The 19,664-nt window shown below is 38.8% G+C and overlaps 1 protein-coding gene across 4 annotated transcripts in view; it reads left to right on the forward strand.

The window, feature by feature from the left end:
* CELSR1 (cadherin EGF LAG seven-pass G-type receptor 1) overlaps nt 1-19,664 on the forward strand; it is a 171,890-nt gene that overhangs the window by 114,625 nt on the left and 37,601 nt on the right. For all 4 annotated transcript variants that reach the window (XM_073652148.1, XM_073652149.1, XM_073652150.1 and 1 more), the window contains exons 6-14: nt 10,606-10,763; nt 10,937-11,100; nt 11,631-11,756; nt 13,033-13,199; nt 14,309-14,494; nt 14,673-14,786; nt 17,723-17,897; nt 18,797-18,938; nt 19,077-19,197. In XM_073652148.1, the coding sequence (XP_073508249.1) occupies nt 10,606-10,763; nt 10,937-11,100; nt 11,631-11,756; nt 13,033-13,199; nt 14,309-14,494; nt 14,673-14,786; nt 17,723-17,897; nt 18,797-18,938; nt 19,077-19,197 (1,353 nt within the window). The remainder of the gene's footprint in view (nt 1-10,605; nt 10,764-10,936; nt 11,101-11,630; nt 11,757-13,032; nt 13,200-14,308; nt 14,495-14,672; nt 14,787-17,722; nt 17,898-18,796; nt 18,939-19,076; nt 19,198-19,664) is intronic.

Consider the following 19,664-nt stretch of genomic DNA (forward strand, 5'->3'; position numbering starts at 1 on the left):
TAAATTTTAGGATGATTTTTTAATAATATTTTTCCATTTTTTACGTATATGTAGATGAAATATCTTGTTTGTTACCCAAATGAGAAGCAGAGTGTCTCAGTTCAGGAAATGTATATGGAGAATTCCTCTGGTTGAAAGCCAGTGATGCAGTAAAGTGGACAATGAGATGGCCAATTGCACGTAATTCATTGACCTGAATCCTAAGAGGCTTCAGATGTTTAATTCACTTTACTGCTGAGTTATTGTGTGTACCAGGCATATGCACTACAAAGGAGACCTGTGCGGGCTCTCGGGGTGACTTCCTGAGACCACTACTGACAGTACGTTAGCTCATTGCTCTTTGTACAGATGCAAAAAGCACAAGACATATGAGCCCCTCTCTATAGGAATACAATGAGAACGCTAATTTTTATGCTGAACCAATTGATTAAAAATTCAGTGACACAGCACAGCCGCTCCGAGACAGATTGTACGTATAAAAGCGCTACATATGTGTTAATTTTTAGGTGCGCCAACAATGTGGAATCAAGTAGCGTTAAGCTACCAGAAAGATGGGTCAATATGATGACAGATGTTCTAGATTCTTGTGGCTTTCCAAATTAGATATAATTGATTGCTGTTTTTTAGTAGCTCTGCTCATCCAGCTTTTCAAGAATTTTTCTGTTCCTGGATGTAAAATACTCATCCTTATGAATTATAGAGTATTCTTATCTATTGTGTAGAGCGCCGATGGTGAGATGTCCTCACATGCACCATGCACATAAGGCTACACCTGACTGCAACTTGCTTTTAATAACCAAATACCTTCTAGGAATTAGTGAAATTTACCAACTGGTGACAGTTTTGTGGACAGTAACATTAGCACCTCCTAGTTAGGGATCACACAAAAAACCAATAGTGAATTCTGGATAATTTATTTTATAGCAATCATATATGTAACATTTTTAAAGGGCTTGTCGAGAGTTGGAATTACATGATTGCCTTCTTCCAAAAACAGCCCCAGCTCTGTCTCCAGGTTTTGGCTGTTATTGTTGCTCTGCTCCATTCACTTCAGTGTATCTGTATGCTAGAGTAGACTGGGGTGCTGCTGTTTTTGGACGCTGAGTCACATTATTATTATAATGCAGATGCTTTGTGGCTAGGAGGACAGCTGAAGAGCAGTTGACTTGTAGAAGGCAGCAGGCGTCAGGATGGAGAGATGAGCTTCTGGCAGCCGATGCCTTTCACTGTTTTGACTTCAGATTAGTTTTGCAATTTATCACTATAAGCTGCTGCCATCCTTATATGGTGCCGTCTCTTTCTTGGGTTATTATGAATACTATGTGAGAATACCTTACATAGACACTTGGCGTTCAAGAATCCCACAAGTATATACCATGCTAGTGTCATTAGGACATACCACTGTGTAATCTGCTTGTCAGGTAAGGAATTATTTTTTACATTTTAGAATAAATATGCCCCATTATCAGTATAGTTCCATGGTGGAGATCAAAAAGTACTTTTGCACTGTTTTTAGACACAACAATAAAAGTGATAGATCCTGTTGGTGCAAATTGGTCATTAATCTCTGGTCATTGAATCAGAGCCCTTAGAACTGCCTAGCACTTCCCGGCATCCATCCATAGCTCTCTTTGGATTAGCCGCCGCTACTTTATGATTACAGTGCACACGTGTCATCGTGCCAGGCGGGCAAATCAATTGAAGAGGGGTGGATGTCGGCTACAGATTACTGATCTGATTCTGTGAATTTTTTCGCACCAGCTATACGTAGCTACACTAAACTTGATAGCAGGTCTGTTGAAGTGAAGTTTATCGCCGGTGGTCCTCCACAGCTGGCATATAATCTATATCACCCATACTTTTTCCAGTCTACATCACAATCCTTCCCTTGCCATAATTATTGCCTCATAGCACATAAAGTACAGTGCCAATAATTATATTTTTTTCTGCCTGTCTTAGGGATTTACCTTTAGACTCTAAGCTTTGGTGTTGTCAAGACAAGCCAGAGTAACAATGAGAAACAACTTCACTCTAGTCTATGAGAAAACGCAATACTAAGTACAATGTAGCAGGCAAACACATGTCTTGTTTTTGCCTGTTTGAAGTTAATTACCTCTGAACAATTTATGCCGTGCTAAAGTGTAATTTTTTTTCCTTCTCGAGTAAGCGATCAGCAGGTCTGTGACATTTCAGATGACAGGTCTCATTAGGCATTAATATGCACATTACTAGCAATGCAAATATTTTCTGTCCATAGGGAAGATTAAATAAGGGTGAGAACAAGCCTATGCTTTATTATTATCATACACTACCATTGTTTCATAAGCGCCATACATGTAAGTTTCTAATTCTACCATTAAAGATTATTATTATAAGATTTGTAGACACTGTAATAATGCATATAAAATGACTAAAACCAATTAGTGGAGTACAACACCCTACTATAGGGTCTCACATAGTACAAAACGGGCATCAAAGGGAGCATACTATAAACACCCTTGACACCTGTTGATACTGCTTATTGGCTAATATGAATCTTATTGGCTAATATAAATCATCAAACTGGCTCGAAAACTCAGAAGAAAGGTGCCATCGACATGAATCTGCTCTAAAGGTCAAAAAGAACCAGTGAGAGAAAGAGGCCCACTATGCCCACTTTGGCCATATAGCCATACACATTAGATGGCTGTCGGTCAAATGAAGCTTCGGTCAATCATTCATCAAACAGCCGACTTGGCTGGCACCACCACATACAGGAGCGCTTATTCTTTTGAGCGCTCCTGTGTTTTTCATGAGAAAGGCGCTGTCAGACACGTCTGGTCATGGTTTATCTCTTGGAGAAGAAAGAGATTGTCAGTTCGAAATCAAACATGCCTTTTCGACATCTCCCCCGATGATCATTTGTCTGTTTCCCCCATTTACATAAGACTGTCGGCTGAACTTGTTGATAGTGGCGGGGTTGGCTGACACTAGTCTAATATGTATGGTGACCTTGATACTATTACAGTGATTACTTGTGGCCCTATTGGAGATTTTTCATTGGGGCCCACAAACTACATGTCACTGCTTAAGGCCCCCATACATATTAAATGAAAGTGGGTCAATGAAGAAAAGTTAATTGGTCAGACAAACAATCGTTTATCTATGGACCAGAATTGATCTTTAAATTGCATACATTTTTTTAGCTGTTTGAGCTGTTAGTCTTACCATCTGCAAAAAAACTCGAATATGGACAATCATTTATATAGTTTAGTTTGATTTTTACCATGTCTGTCATGTCGCTAATTGTATAGTTTGTTCTAAAACCATTAATTCGGCCCTTTACAGATTGCTTAAAGGTTGTCAAGATTATAGATAATGACCATTTTAGATGGAGCTAGTACGAGATGACGTGGTGACTTAGAAAACTGTGGATCGAATCCACTTTCGTGCAGCGCCTTTCTGCGTGTTTTACTGACGAGCTTAAGTAGATTTGGAAGCATTCCAGTGAAATGATCTGTGTCTCAGTGCTTGGGTTTGGGGTTCTTACATGTATGTCCTAGACCTTTGGCTGCACAGCAAGCTGAAACACAGCCGAGCCAGATGAGTGCTCCAAGGGGGTAATTCAATACACATAGAAGCTACTCGTTGCTGCAACTCCCACTCTCTTATATTGGAGTTTTCTGCCAATCACATGTGCTCATCAGGCATTGTAGGACAGTAACTCCGAGACCGTCACCTGCTACAATGTTGTCATTGACACGCACATCAGTCATATTAAATACTTCTCTGATAAGTCACTTTACTCCTTCCATTTTGACAAATTGGCCTAGGTATAGTATTCACTGCAGGCACAGCAGAAAATATGGTGCTTAGGAGGGAGAAGGCCACATTCATTATCTTCGTCTTGTAGCATTGAAGTGATCTTCTGGCCGTGCCTTCAGGTACATTACATACCAGTGATGTTCTGTTGGATTAACATGCATCTGAGTATCAATTTCCACCTTTTACCTGAGGTTGAAACATTTTGCACCTTTTGCTTATTAAACATGATTTATATTCATTATTCTTTTTCCATCATCTTAAGTTCATTCTTTGTTACTGTGTAGGAACCAGACATTGGGGAGGAGGCCACAGCGCCCCATATTCTTCTACATGGTTTATGAGAACCCTTAGACACATTTGCATTAACCATATTAAATTATGAAAAATTGCATATTTTTATTAAATATGTACTAGTAGCCATTACAGTAAATTGCTCATAAAGTACATTAAACTTAGCTGGCGTATATATAGCTTTATCACAAATATTCTACTGCTCTGTTTCTATATCTAAATCTTTATCAGATCAGAAAAGTTCCACATGGTAGTAGATAGAAAAATATTTAGATTTCAGAGTCCTCAGTGGTTGATACCTTTTTAATGGGTAACTGAAAAGATGGTAAAAAATTGCAAGCTTTCGAGCCTACTCAGGTCTCTTCAGGCATAGTATAACAAAGATATATTTTTCCTGTATCAACATGTTAGTAGATTAATTGATAATGTGCTGGAATGGGTTTTGCAGGAGATCAAATAAATATGGAAGTTATGAGGAATTTTTTTTACTATATGCAATTATTAGGTCATTATGCTGGGTTCTATGGGAGCTTCCAGTATAGCTCACGCATACAGCCTTTTTATGGTTATATTATATACATATATTTTTTTATATATATATATATATATATTTATAATTTTATACTTGTATAAAGATTGATGTAATTTGTGTCACAGAAAATTGAAAGCGCTGTCACAGGTAGTCACAAATTCTGCCTCCAATGAGTGTTAATGCCCTGTTGCATCGAAAAATTACATAAAAGGTAAGGTAGACTTGTGAGCGGTGGAGCAGGAAGGGGATGCCTGGGAAATGAGTTTCCATTGTGTTATCTACTGGATTGTTGGGCTGAGGCCAAAAGATTAATGAAATGATTCTCCAGGGATGATTGGACAACTAATGAGCAGATTGTCTTAACTTTGGAGACAATAGGTATCTCCACACTTCTGTGTCTTGTACGCCCAGTATCCAGCTCTCGTCTTCTTGTTGGATTGTGAACAACAAAGTTTTTATAAATGTTTTATATTTTAAAAGAGAAAAAAAAAAAGAAAAGCCTCGATTTAATTGAACATTTTTCTTTAATAGCACAATTATAATTCAGCACATTATGACTAGAAATATGCGCCACCGCCAAAATTCATGTGACCATTCAGCTAATCTTCAGCAAGTATAAAAGAGCCAAGCCCCTGAGTACTGCGGAGCTTATTCAGAAAGTCTCAAAACATTCCTTAATGCTGATCTCAAAACTATCTCTCAAGTTTATCCAATATGAATAATTCTTGAAGGGGTAATTTATACCAGTAGAATTATTGAAAAAACAGTTCAGAATGAAACAAGCCATACTCACTTTATCCATCCCCCACCACTCTGGTTCCGACATTTCCGCATCCACTGTCAATCTTTACTTCCCAATCCAGTTATAACATCTGTGATTTGGACATGTGACCTCTGCAGCCAGTCACTGACTGTGGCAGCTCACTTGTCTGGGTTGAAAACATCTTTGCTAAAGCAGGAAGTAGAGACCTGCCGTGGATCCCGGCAGCACAGGAACAAGAATGGAGGTGGATTGGTAAGATGACTCCTTTACCTTTGTTATTTTGCCCTATTTTCAGAATATTTTTTTACCTGGCTGGACAACCCTTTTAACAAAATAGTTGATGACTTGCATAAAATGTTTAATTAATGTAGTAATCTGATTGTTTAGTAATAATGGATCATTGTTTGTTTCTGCACCCATCAATAAATTATCATAACAGCTATAATGTTTTTATACTATGTTAAGCTATGTTCACACCATGTTATTGCCCATCGTATAGTGTTACATTAGGAATGCTTCTAAAACACGTGCTAAACTTGTCAATTGGTCTCTATTTCCAGACAGAGACCAAAAAAATGATTTTTGACTTCTGTCTGGCCGGTATGCTTTAGGATACCAAAAAAAAAAAGTTATGGAATCGCATAGCAATATGTTTTTCCATCCCACGAAATCCAGTAATCCATTAAACAGGTTTTGTTTATTATGAAAGTCTGTGTGATGGATGCAACTTTTTAGGCTAAGTTCCCACTTTAAGTATTTGGTGAGTTTTCGATGCCGCCATTTTTTTTTGCAGTATTTCTGCACCAAATAGGTATATCAGGTTGAGTGCGTTTTTTACATGTGTTTTTGTCGTGTTCTTTTTTGTATGTCTTTTCTTACATAAATCTGCTTTGTTTCAGATACGTCCTGTTACTTGGCTTTGATAAAACATTATTGATAGAGGCATGTGCGGATTGCATGTATTTTTAGTGTGAATTCCACTATGTAGACACACTAAAAACAGATATGCATTTCTACTTACGGATCTCCCTCATCTCATTCAAGTCTATGGGAAAAGTCCGTAACTAAAATGCATATTTACACCAAAAGAAATTGACATGATGCGTATTTTAAACACACACCGTAGGTCAGTTAACACTGCGTAAAAAAAGCACAGTGGGCATGAGTTTTCTATAAATCCCATTCACTGCTGGAACTATAAAACGCAGCTGATACTCATTGTGGGAACGTAGCCTTATTCATCTGTCAGAACCTTCGTTTAAAGGTAATCTGTCAGCAGGTTTTTGCTATGTAATCTGAAGGCAGCAGGAGATAGAGGCTGAAACACAGAATTCAGGGATGTGTCTCTTGTCAAAGTGCATGCTGTAGTTTACTAACTGTGAAGGATTTATTACTAAGATTGACATTGCTGGACTACATTAGTCTGGCAATGGCCCCTCCTGTGATAAGCACCTCACTGTCTATAGACATTGTATATACAGAGCCTGGTGTGGGCGGGGTTAGCTTTCTCAGCTCTGCTTCATTCTAAATCTAAAAGCTCTGATTTTGTCAGAACGGCTGCACCCAGTAATCTAAGTGATACATTGTTGGAATCAGGGTCTCTTTGCCTACATCAGGCTGCTCTCAGATGAGGTAGCTAAAACCTGCTGACAGATTCCTTTTAACATATATGAAGGGAGCTTTTCCTGGCATATACTTTAAGAAGAGGCCATAAGACATGACATGAACATAACCTTACAGTATGTTTGTGTATCCAATAGTGGGCTGCATTAATGCCAGCTTCCTAATTCTGTGACATTACCTGCAAATGACCAGTTGTAGATGTGTACTGCACTGTGGTAAAGATAACATCCAGTGTGGAGGAAAGCCGTCTGACCGCAGCACAGATGTCAGCATGACCTGCCTCCTCTTCTTCTTTATAGCATAACAGCTTTGGCCATTTCCACTTTCCTGGCTGAACTCTGCTCATTTTATATCCTGTTTATACAGAAAACAAATGGAACTTAGACTAAAACTATTATTCTGATTTTTCTGTCATCTATATAACAGTTTAGTTTTTTTTTCGTAAGTTTTATTAACCCCTTCATGACTGGGCCTGAATGAACTACCATTTTTTTTTAGTTTTTGTCTCTCCTCTTTTCGGCTGCCATTATTTTTTTTTTGTTTTGAATTTTTTTTTTTTACGTGGCTGTATGAAAGGAAAGTTGTGTTCACTGCATATCGCTTACTGAGCACTAAGTAGCCAGCAAAAGAAAAGACAAAAGCCATAATAAACCGCTTGTGTCTTCTTACCAGGGTCTCGGTAGCCCGAGATCCATCCCGCTTCTGCTAGATTACAGGAGCAGTAGCTTAACTGAATTTACAATGGCGTGGGGTTAAAGCCCTGAACAATGCGCCATAAATTTATGGTGAATCTGGTTCAAATATGGAATGAAAAGTTTTACAATTTCTAGTATAATGTATTAGGGTTGTACAGGTTTTGCAGTTTAACAAAGATGTACTATTCATTGATAGCAAACCGAGATCTTGAACACAAATATATATATATATATATATATATATATATATATATATATATATAAAACTGAAAAACCTCCATGCAAGGAGTTTGTATGTTCTCCCCGTGTTTGCATGGGTTTCCTCTGGGTTCTCCGGTTTCCTCCCACACTCCATACTGATAGGGAATTTAGATTGTGAACCCCAATGGGGACAGCGATGATAATGTCTGTAAAGCGCTGTGGAATTAATGGCGCTATATAAGTGAGTAAAATGAATAAATAAAAATAAAATGTATGCAATAATGATTCAATATGCCATGCTCCAAACTGGTACGGATCAGCATTCACGGCACAAAGTGAGTTTGTTTCTTCGTGACCTCGCTGTATGTTAAGCAGTTTATTTTACACCTTTTCTACAAGAATGCCAAATCTCCCGGTATAGAGGAAGACAACAATTACCTGAGCGCTTTGCTCTGTATTACCTGAAATACAGACAGGGACTGCAGAGAAACTACACAGCGTGACTATTAGAAAGGTCTTGTTCCGTCTAGTCGTCTAGTATAAAGGAGATCATTGTTCCCTGCAGTTCCCTGTAGCTCTAATTCATTTGCTTGGTACTGTTACTTCCATCAAAGCTACGCTTAAAGGGATATTCTGGTTGTAAAGAGTTATCACTAACTTTCACCTATCCACTGGCTGTGTAATAACAGGTAGATTGGTGAGTGTCTGCTGCTGGGAAGAACAGTGGGTCCTGATCCCGTGGGTGAATATTGTAGCAGCCAAGCCCGTGTGTTACCGCTCCATTAATTGTCTACGGGAGTGCTGAAGGTAGCCAAAACAGCACTCTCCTATTTTCAGCACTCCCATAGACAAATAATAGTGGTAGCACACGTGGTTGACTGTTACTCTATTTACACTCAGAATTTAGGATCCTCTGTTGTCGCCATCAGTGCACTCCCAATGGTTTGACCGATTTACCAGTTCTTACCAATCCAGATTTACAACTTATATATATGAATTCTATGTGATCGACAGCTCTTATTGTGCTTCAGTGAGGCCTACACACCTATTTCCATTGGTGTGGAGAATAAAAATAGGACAGAAGGAGATATGAAAGCGGAGGGATTTGTAATGCAAACAACAATAATAGCCAAACAAAAGATGTCAGTTTACTATTAGGTGAAAAGACAAATGACTTTGTCCCTAATGTGGTGAACAGAATGGACATGTGTCTGCAGAGAGAAGTCTAAATCCTGAAGCTGATATTGTAGTTTGTGGCAGTAGGGGAGGCTTGAAATGTAATATTGCTGCAAAGCCCGGTAGACCAACCCGTGTGACTGGGGGATCACTTGAATGTTTCCTTGATTTTCTGTAAATCACTAAACAATTATGATCTAATGACTTTACAATAACACATTAATCTGTACTTGGACAGCCCCTTTTTAAATGAATATACTCCTTTTTGTAAAATGAAAAAAAAAAGCATACTCTCACTCCCTGCAATTCTAGCAATGTCGGCCCCAGATCTGCTGGGGTTCGGGTGGCATTTGTTGAGTTTTGCACAGCAAATTATCGGCCGCTAATGGGTTGCTGCACTCTCACTTTTTTCTGCTTGTCCGAGGGAAATAAGAACGTGACAGCCTAATAGCGGCCTCTTATTGGCTGCAGGGCTCACGTGGCATAATGTGACACGAATACCGGAAGAGCCCATTCCGACATCGCTGAAATGGAGTGTGTGTATCTAAAAAAAATATTTTACAAAGGGGAGTACTTAATTAAAAATTGGTCATCCTGGTTTGGTCAACACCTTTCAATATTGTATGATTAGGATGTTGAAAGATGTCAGTGATAATTCTATTAAAATATTTTTCTTTCTGTACAAATGCAATAAATTGTGGAACATGGGGTTTTCAGCCTTGCTGCGCTGGGGTCCTGGGTTCAAATCCCACCAAGGACAACATCTGCAAGGAATTTGTATGTTCTCCCCGTGTTTGCATGGGTTTCATCCCACACTCCAAAGACATACTGATAGGGACTGTAGATTGTGAGCCCCAATGGGGACAGTAAAATAAAATATACATTGTAGCAATCACTATGGCTTGTATCGGAAAAGTTGTGGAAAGCCTGTTCCTAGAGATAATCATTGCATTTATAGTATGAAATGAAAATAAACCTGCCTCTGTCCTTACTAATGACATATTTAGAAGTGCTCTACTGCACATTAATTATATGTTACAGTGATAGTCACTTCTATAAAAGATACTGCCACTGGTCATTAATTACAGGGTGACATACCGCTCACTCACTGAGTGCATGACTGAATGCCATAGCTGCTGAACCACCAGGAGCACATGCAGGCCACCAGGACACTCATAAAACCTGCTTTATAGAGAGGTTAATATCCATGTAGATCCCACGACTGCACTAAAAACAATATATATGACTGGCCAACACCTGCCTACGGATAACATTGTCCAGACCCAGTTCAGCAGCTACAGAAGTCAAGGAACTATTCTCCTTCAGGCTGTTTTAGAAAAGTCACTCAAACTTGGCTTAGCCATGCTTGGGTCAAGTGGTGTGAAGGCAACATTGTCTGTACATTTTGACAGATATTTTCTCAGTCTTTTCTGCACATTTTCTTGTATGGCATGTTGATGAATGTGAAGGTACAATATGCATGTACTGTGCTTAATATGAATGTTCTTCTTTTCTTCAAGCCCAACATTGGAAGGCTGGGTATTCCTCATGGTCCATCGGGAGAGAAGGTGGCTGTAGTTACTGTAGATGACTGTGACACCGCCGTAGCTATAAGGTTTGGGAACCTTATCAAGAACTACACCTGTGCTGCCCAGGGAACCCAAACTGGGTCCAAGAAGTAAGTGAATTTTTTTGTTGGTCGAGCATAAATTGCTTGTTCTTTTTAGGCCTTAGTCATAGTCGGTAATAGTTTCATAAGGGCCAGTAATGTATCTAGTGAAAGCATTTTGGTGGTTTGCAGGTCGGAATGAAAAAGTTGCCATGTATGTAATATGTAACCTGTTTTTCTAGGTCTCTTGACTTAACTGGACCACTGTTGCTTGGAGGCGTTCCTGATTTGCCGGAGGACTTCCCGGTACAGAACAGACAGTTCATTGGATGCATGAGGAATTTAACAATAGACAGTAGACCGATAGACATGGCTAGTTATATAGCCAATAATGGCACTTTACCAGGTAATTTATCATTAAGGCGAAATTTTTGTGTGTGTTTTTTTTATAAATTAGCTAAACTGAAACAGCGCAGCTAGACAGAGAATGGAAGTATATAGTAATCTTTACATGTTTCAGTGAAACTTTTAGCTCAGAGTAGATTGAATATCATGAAGGAGAAAAGTGGATAATCATCTATTAAGCCACAAGTCTCAGTTAAATTATTCATTGTGAAGGGATCATCATTAAACACATTTATGGCATATTGGTTGTTTCCATACTTTCCACTCACAACAATAAGGATTGTACAGACATACATGGAGTTCACGGGTGCCTTCATTTTTGGGCTACTGGAGATGATCAAAACAATAGCAATCAGTTTGTAAAGATTTACCCAATTAATATGCTATAAATGTATTTGAAACCGCTTTTAAATATATGTTTTTCAATAGTGATTCTGGAAAAAAATGTTTTATTCTTGACTTCCTAGCAGAATGACCCGACAAAACTGTTCTTGCACGTCTTACTAATGGCTTCATATTCATCATTTAAAGGTTGTTCTGCAAAGCAGAACTTTTGTGATACCAATATATGTCAGAACCAGGGGACCTGTGTTAATAAGTGGAACACCTACTTCTGCGATTGTCCTCTGCATTATGGAGGGAAGAATTGTGAACAAGGTATGTACTGCTATTATTGTGACTTGCCATATATTGTTGGCATACAGGGCCTGATTCATTATTTATAATTTTTTTTAAGTCCTTTTTTGTATTCTCTTTCTTTTGTATCCACTGACGTTGTTCATGCCAAATTCGTCAAAATAATGTACACGGTTCATGAACAATGAAACAATGCTCTTTATTCTCAGTTTTAGACTGCTTTGTGACTTTTTAGCGCAATTCTAAAATGCGGAAAAAGTTTGGCCAAAATTTCTGGCGTACATAAAATTATTCTTGTGGGAGGGTTGAGGGGTGGCCTGGAGTGCATATGCGACTTTTCAAAAGGATGTACATGTTGTATCAGGCGAAAACATCAGGAAATACTGAACTCTGTGCACAGCTGTGAACTAAAGAAAATAGACAAACACATAAACAAAAAAAGGGCCAAAACATCCAAAACGCCACAAAAAACAAGTGCAAATGCAATAGAGAATATGGCCAACATTGTATGGTGATCAGCAGTATGTTGGTTATAATATGTTGAGAGCCACTTCCGAGTCATTACTTTATGCAATTTTTACATCTTTTATTTCACATATTACATAACGGACTCAAACTAGATTACCTAATGTTCATGCATTTATATGGACAACATGATTAATTCAAACATTGTACTTCCAATTTGATTAAAACACTACATATCAGACAGCTATGAATTAAGAATGACAATGGTATATAATTATGGAGTCCAACAGTGACTTAAAGGGAATCTGTCACCAGATTTTTGCTCCCCCATCTAAGAACAGCATGATGAATGGGCTGAGACCCTAATTCCATCGATGTATCACTTGCTTGGACTGCTTGCTGCAGTTTTGATAAAATAACTCCAGATCTACCATTTTTCTAATGGCTGAGCTAGTTAACCCCACCCAACCACTGATTGGCAGCTTTCTGTGTACGCTGTGCATAGGCAGAAAACTGCCTATCAGTGGTGGTGATGGGGTTATACAGAGCTCATAAATATGGAGGACTACTTGGCATCAGGTTTACTAGTCCTCTTGTGATAATCCCCTGCTAATAAAACTGATTTTATCAAAACTACAGCAAGCAGCCCAGTAAGCGACATCTCTCTAATCACGGTCTCTGTCTCTACATTATGCTGCTCCCAGATTAGGTGGCGAATACTTGGTGATAGATTGCCTTTAATTACAACATTATTGTTATTCCACTGTTTCTTTCTCAATCATTCAAGCAGTATGAAATTTCTGAATAATTCCTTCTAATAATATATTTTCAGTAATGCCGTTTCTACAACGGTTCCAAGGAAATGGCATTGTTATATGGCCTGAGTTGGATATTACAGTGTCTGTGCCATGGTTCATTGGGATAATGTTTAGAACCCGCCAGCCTACTGGCATGTTGATGCAAATTAATGCTGGTTCTTCAACAAAGATTAACATTCAGGTAGGTGAACAAGGGTTACTATGTAAGTATAGGGCAATGCTTAGCAATACACCTGTAAGTAACGCATGAAATTCCACATCCATGACTACTTGGGGTACTTAGACTGTATCTGTGTGCAGTGTACGTCAGAATAATCATCTGATAGATGCCCCTGAAATATGCCACTGTATAGCTATATATCACCCAAGGTCTCCTAAGTTGTTCTTTTAAAAGCTGACCTGCTAATTTATTAAAAGACCACTCCGGTGATTTTTTTTAAATTTTCCTATGTGCGTGAAATCACGTATATGAGTGTAAGGAGTTTGTATGTTCTCCCCATGTTTGCGTGGATTTCCTCCCACACTCCGGACATATTGATAGGGAATCTAGATTCTGAGCCCAATGGGGACAGTGATGATAATGTCTGTAAAGCGCTGTGGAATTAATGGCTCTATATAAGTGAGTAAAATAAATAATTTGTGTAGTAACATACTCACCGGCCTCCGCCTTCTCATGGTATCAGCCCTGCTCTGGCACTACGTCACCACATTTGTGACCTGCCGAATCACACAATGGCTGCTGTGCAGGACAGAGGTCACTTTTTGAATGTTCTCAATGTAAATCTCTGAGAACGAGGTTCTGTAGCCTGGTTCTGAGCCCCATAGACTTACATTGAGATTGTACCCGCCGCTCCACATAGTAATCTGGCAGGTTACAGAGGCGGTCATGTGACACCAGAGTGGGGCTGATACCGGGAGAAGACAGCGGCCAGCGAGTATGGTACTACACTAATTACACTCATATACGTGATATCTAGCTAGTGGGAAAATAACAATAAATCACTGGAGTGGTCCTTTAACTATCAATGTAATTTCCCTGTGCCTTGTACTATTAAGGGTGTGCACCTAGCAGTCTCCAGGCATCCATGCCTTCTTCCCCATTTAACAGAACAGACAATATTTTCTTGCTCCGCATTCTTAGACATCTGTTGTACATTGGATCTAATTTTGGATGCCCACCTTGTCAGTCCAGGTCATATATAATATATATGGTATACATTAATAATAATCACATGATACTTGGCAATAGAAATAACATTATCAAGAGCTGCCAATACTTTTTTCCAACAGATCTTGAACAGTTACCTGGACTTTGAAGTGTACAGTGGCATCACCCGTGTAGCTGGTATGAAGATCCAGCAGATGAGGGTCAGTGATGGTGAATGGCATCACCTGCTCATAGAGCTGAAGAGCTCCAAGGATGGGAAGGACATCAAGTATTTAGCGATCATGTATCTAGACTATGGAGTTTATCAGGTAGAAATTAATCTTCCATCATAAAAGTTTCTAAAGTTGCAGTTTACTTTTAACCTTTCTTGTAAAAGTTATTTTTGTACATCCAGTTCATGAGAACATGATATTCGAGGAAAGAGTTTGTGATTCCACTAAAATAATGGATTACTTGCTCACAGTGTTTTCTTCTACGTCTTGACAGAACTCTGTGGAAATTGGCAATGATCTGCCGGGAGTGAAACTGAAGGCCATCTTTGTTGGTGGATTATCTGACACAGACGGCCATGTAACGCAGGGCTTCACTGGCTGCATGAAGGTAACTGTGTAGTAATAATAGTAGTTGTTTTAAAAAAAGTTTCTTCCTTAACTAAATAGTAAACCAGCTTTATTATCGGTAAGTCTACGTTCTCACAGTAAGTATCTGGTGAGTTTTTGATGTTACAGATTTTCTGGATCTATTTGCTATATTAGGTTACTTGCAAATTTTTCATTACGTTTTTTGAGTGTTTTTTTTTATATGCATTATTATTGTGTTTTTTTTGTTGTTGTGATTCTTGCTTTAATTCGATATGTCATGTTTTATAGAAAACTGCTTTGTTTTTAAACTTCCTAGTATTTGGCTTTAATAAAACTTAATTGCCACAGTCATATGTGTTGTTTTAGTGTGTTTCTGCCACGGAAATGCAATAAAAACATATACAGTACAGACCAAAAGTTTGGACACACCTTCTCTTTTAAAAATTTTTCTGTATTTTCATGACTTTGAAAATTGTACAGTACAGACCAAAAGTTTGGACACACCTTCTCATTTAAATTTTTTTCTGTATTTTCATGACTATGAAAATTGTACATTCACACTGAAGGCATCAAAACTATGAATTAACACATGTGGAATTATATACTTAAGTGTGAAACAACTGAAAATATGTCTTATATTCTAGGTTCTTCAAAGTAGCCACCTTTTGCTTTGATGACTGCTTTACACACTCTTGGCATTCTCTTGATGAGCTTCAAGAGGTAGTCACCGGAAATGGTCTTCCAACAATCTTGAAGGAGTTCCCAGAGATGCTTAGCACTTGTTGGCACTTATTCCTTCACTCTGCGGTCCAGCTCATCCCAAACCATCTCGATTGGGTTCAGGTCTGGTGACTGTGGAGGCCAGGTCATCTGGCGTAGCACCCCATCACTCTCCTTCTTGGTCAAATAGCCCTTACACAGCCTGGAGGTGTTTGGGGTCATTGTCCTGTTGAAAAATAAATGATGGTCCAACTAAACGCAAACCGGATGGAATAGTATGCCGCTGCAAGATGCTGTGATAGCCATGCTGGTTCAGTATGCCTTCAATTTTGAATAAATCCCCAACAGTGTCACCAGCAAAGCACCCCCACACCATCACACCTCCTCCTCCATGCTTCACGGTGGGAACCAGGCATGTAGAGTCCATCCGTTCACCTTTTCTGTGTCGCACAAAGACACGGTGGTTAGAACCAAAGATCTCAAATTTGGACTAATCAGACCAAAGCACATATTTCCACTGGTCTAATGTCCATTCCTTGTGTTCATTAGCCCAAGTCTCTTCTGCTTGTTGCCTGTCCTTAGCAGTGGTTTGCTAGCCGCTATTTTACCATGAAGGCCTGCTGCACAAAGTCTCCTCTTAACAGTTGTAGAGATGTGTCTGCTGCTAGAACTCTGTGTGGCATTTACCTGGTCTCTAATCTGAGCTGCTGTTAACCTGCGATTTCTGAGGCTGGTGACTCTGATAAACTTATCCTCAGAAGCATAGGTGACTCTTGGTCTTCCTTTCCTGGGGCAGTCCTCATGTGAGCCAGTTTCTTTGTAGCGCTTGATGGTTTTTGCAACTGCACTTGGGGACACTTTCAAAGTTTTCCCAATTTTTCGGACTGACTGACCTTCATTTCTTAAAGTAATGATGGCCACTCTTTTTTCTTTACTTAGCTGCTTTTTTCTTGGCATAATACAAATTCTAACAGTCTGTTCAGTAGGACTATCAGCTGTGTATCCACCTGACTTCTGCACAACACAACTGATGGTCCCAACCCCATTTATAAGGCAAGAAATCCCATTTATTAAACCTGACAGGGCACACCTGTGAAGTGAAAACCATTTCCGGTGACTAACTCTTGAAGCTCATCAAGAGAATGCCAAGAGTGTGCAAAGCAGTCATCAAAGCAAAAGGTGGCTACTTTGAAGAACCTAGAGTATAAGACATATTTTCAGTTGTTTCACACTTTTTTGTTAAGTATATAAGTCCACATGTGTTAATTCATAGTTTTGATGCCTTCAGTGTGAATGTACAATTTTCAAAGTCATGAAAATACAGAAAAATCTTTAAATGAGAAGGTGTGTCCAAACTTTTGGTCAGTGCTTTATGTGTTTTAGTGGATTTTCCTCATCTCATTAAAGTGTATGGGGAAAATACGCAAATAAAACACATATTGACTGCAACAGACATGTTGCGTATTTCAAACACGCACTGTATGTCAGTTTATATTGTGTAAAAAAATAATCACAGAGGGCATGAGATTTCTATAAATCCCATAGACTTTGCTAGAACTGTTATACGCTGCAGTGTTTGCACAGCGAAAATACACAGTGTCAAAAATGCACCAAAAACTCATCTTGGGAACTTTGCCTAAGGCTAGGGTCACTCCAGCATATTTTCTCTCATCCGAGAGAATCTTGCCTAATGTGCTAATCACATTCTGATCAGAGTATGATCACAGTATGATCCAATTTTATCAAAATAGAACATGGAGAAAAAAAATTTCTCCATCTTCTTCTTTCTGTAAGTCTGTGAAAATCGGACTACACTCATATGTCATCTGAGTGAAGTCTGATGTCTTCCACGGACCCATTGATTTGCATGGCTGAGTGTGATCCGTATCGGATCCAGCTCGGGTATGCTGTGATTTTTTTCTAGGAAAATATCGGACTTGTGCACAGCCCCCTAGAATAATATTGGTCCGAATGCAATCCGATATTTTGTCTGAGCGCACTTGATCCGAATATACAGTCTATTTGTCTGTACGAGCCATTAGGGTGTTGTTACTGTCCTGTTTTGTTCTTGGATGACCAAAAGGAACCGTTATTAATATTTGTTTGCACTGTTTACCGGAGACATCAAAGTAAAATTAATTACTACTCTAAACCATTACATCAAATGCAATTATCATTGTCATAGCACGGTCATTGGTGGAAACGCCTTATCCTCTATTATTCAATATCCTTTAGGGAGTAAGAATGGGAGAAACGTCAACGAATATAGGAACACTTAACATGAATAAGGCTGAAATCATCAATGTGGAAAGTGGCTGTGAGGTTGACAATCCTTGTGATGCCAATCCATGTCCTTACAACAGTGACTGCACTGACGATTGGGATAGTTTTTCTTGTAACTGTGAACCAGGTAGGACTAACTTCATACATTTTGCATTTGGTAGAAAGTAGGTCTGTATAGAAGTTTGTGTAAAATAGGAAAAAATGTGTATAGAAGTTTGTGTACAGAAAAGCCATTATTTATACATTTGGTAGAAGCAAGGAAAAATGTGTAGGGTCTGATGACAAAATAGAAGCTAGCCTAGAAATCTGCTGATCACCACAAGTCCAACTTCTCTGACCCATTTTAAACAGTTGCAGTTGGTGAAGGAAGCCACGTCCTGCTTGGCATTTCACCTGCCAACCATATAATGCACACATGGCTAAGTTCGCTATGACTTAATCATGCTCAGATAAGGCATATTGACCGAGTTAAGGACATCTCCAAAATTGTCTTTATCAAAAAGTAGCAGGTAAAAAATGACTATATTTATTAATATATAATATGTATTAAAAATGTATAATTGGTGGAGAAAAGTTGAACTTGATGGACCTTTTTTCAACCTATGTAACTATTATTTGTAACCCCTACGATATTAAGGGGTTTAGGTTATAATTACTATGTCTGGTGGTCAATGTTTTTTAACCTTACCTGCCAGATATAAATAATATATTAATAATTTAATCTTATAAGGAACTTCTGGACTCGACCAGTCCAGCCATGCAGCAGACGGCAGTCACTGATCATATATCAGCATTGCTTACTTGGCTGCTTGTGCACCGTGTTGTATAATAGTGACCTAATACGCACCTTGTGACCCTGAATTACTAAGGATTAGAAAAAACACAACATTAATGATCTCCACTCGCTCACAGACATATAAAGCATGTGTGGCATTATCGGCATTCATCCTATTATCTGAAAGGTTTCTGCTCTGATATGGCATCTGCCCAGCAGCACATGTAACTGTATCCTCTACTTTCCTTTAGGGTTCTTTGGGAGAGACTGTGTAGATGTGTGCAGCTTGAACCCATGTGAACATGTCTCTACTTGTACTCGAAAGCCAAGCTCTTCTCATGGATACACGTGTGAATGTGGAGCAAGCTACTATGGAGAATACTGTGAGAACAAGTAAGGAAAAAGTGACTTCAGTCTTAATGCTGCCAAGTTCTCTATCTAAAGCTGAGCAGTCGTCTGATATCATACCACAGTTATTCTCCATTGTTATCTTTCCTTTATCTAATGTTTAGTTTTATCTCCCATTTTTAGAGTCGATTTACCTTGTCCTAGAGGCTGGTGGGGCAATCCTATCTGTGGACCCTGTAACTGTGATGTTAGTAAAGGATTTGACCCTGATTGTAATAAGACAAATGGAGAATGCCGCTGTAAGGTAAGGATGTGTTGGAATCATTTCCAGTATGTTAAAGGAAAGCTATCATCAGGAAAGAACCTATTGTTCAAATCAAGTTTTTGTGTTACCGTTTTTTTTTTAAAAATTGCAATGTTTTTCTCTATTTATTTTTTTAATATCACGATCTTTATTAAAAACAAAAACTTAGTAATCTTGCAATTTCAAACTGGCCACTGGGGCTTTTTTAGATTTATACTTCCTGTCCTTTCAGGAAGTATTTTCAGCTATGCTTTATTTCAGTAAATGACAGGTAAGTTCTTTACACAAAGGTTATAACCAAAGATCCAGCAATTACAACAGAGGAAGTCACAGCTCCCCCTCCCTTTGCTGTGACCTTAGCACACGCTCATTAGATGGTCAGTGTCTGTTTATTGTTCCTAATGTACATGTGTTGTTTCCTGAAACAGGAAATTAGAGTGTAAAAAAAGCCCCAGTGGTCATTGTGA

The sequence above is a fragment of the Phyllobates terribilis genome, unplaced genomic scaffold, assembly GCF_046119375.1.
Source record: "Phyllobates terribilis strain yellow unplaced genomic scaffold, ASM4611937v1 Scaffold_11__3_contigs__length_659146591, whole genome shotgun sequence".
Classification (NCBI taxonomy): Eukaryota; Metazoa; Chordata; class Amphibia; order Anura; family Dendrobatidae; genus Phyllobates; species Phyllobates terribilis.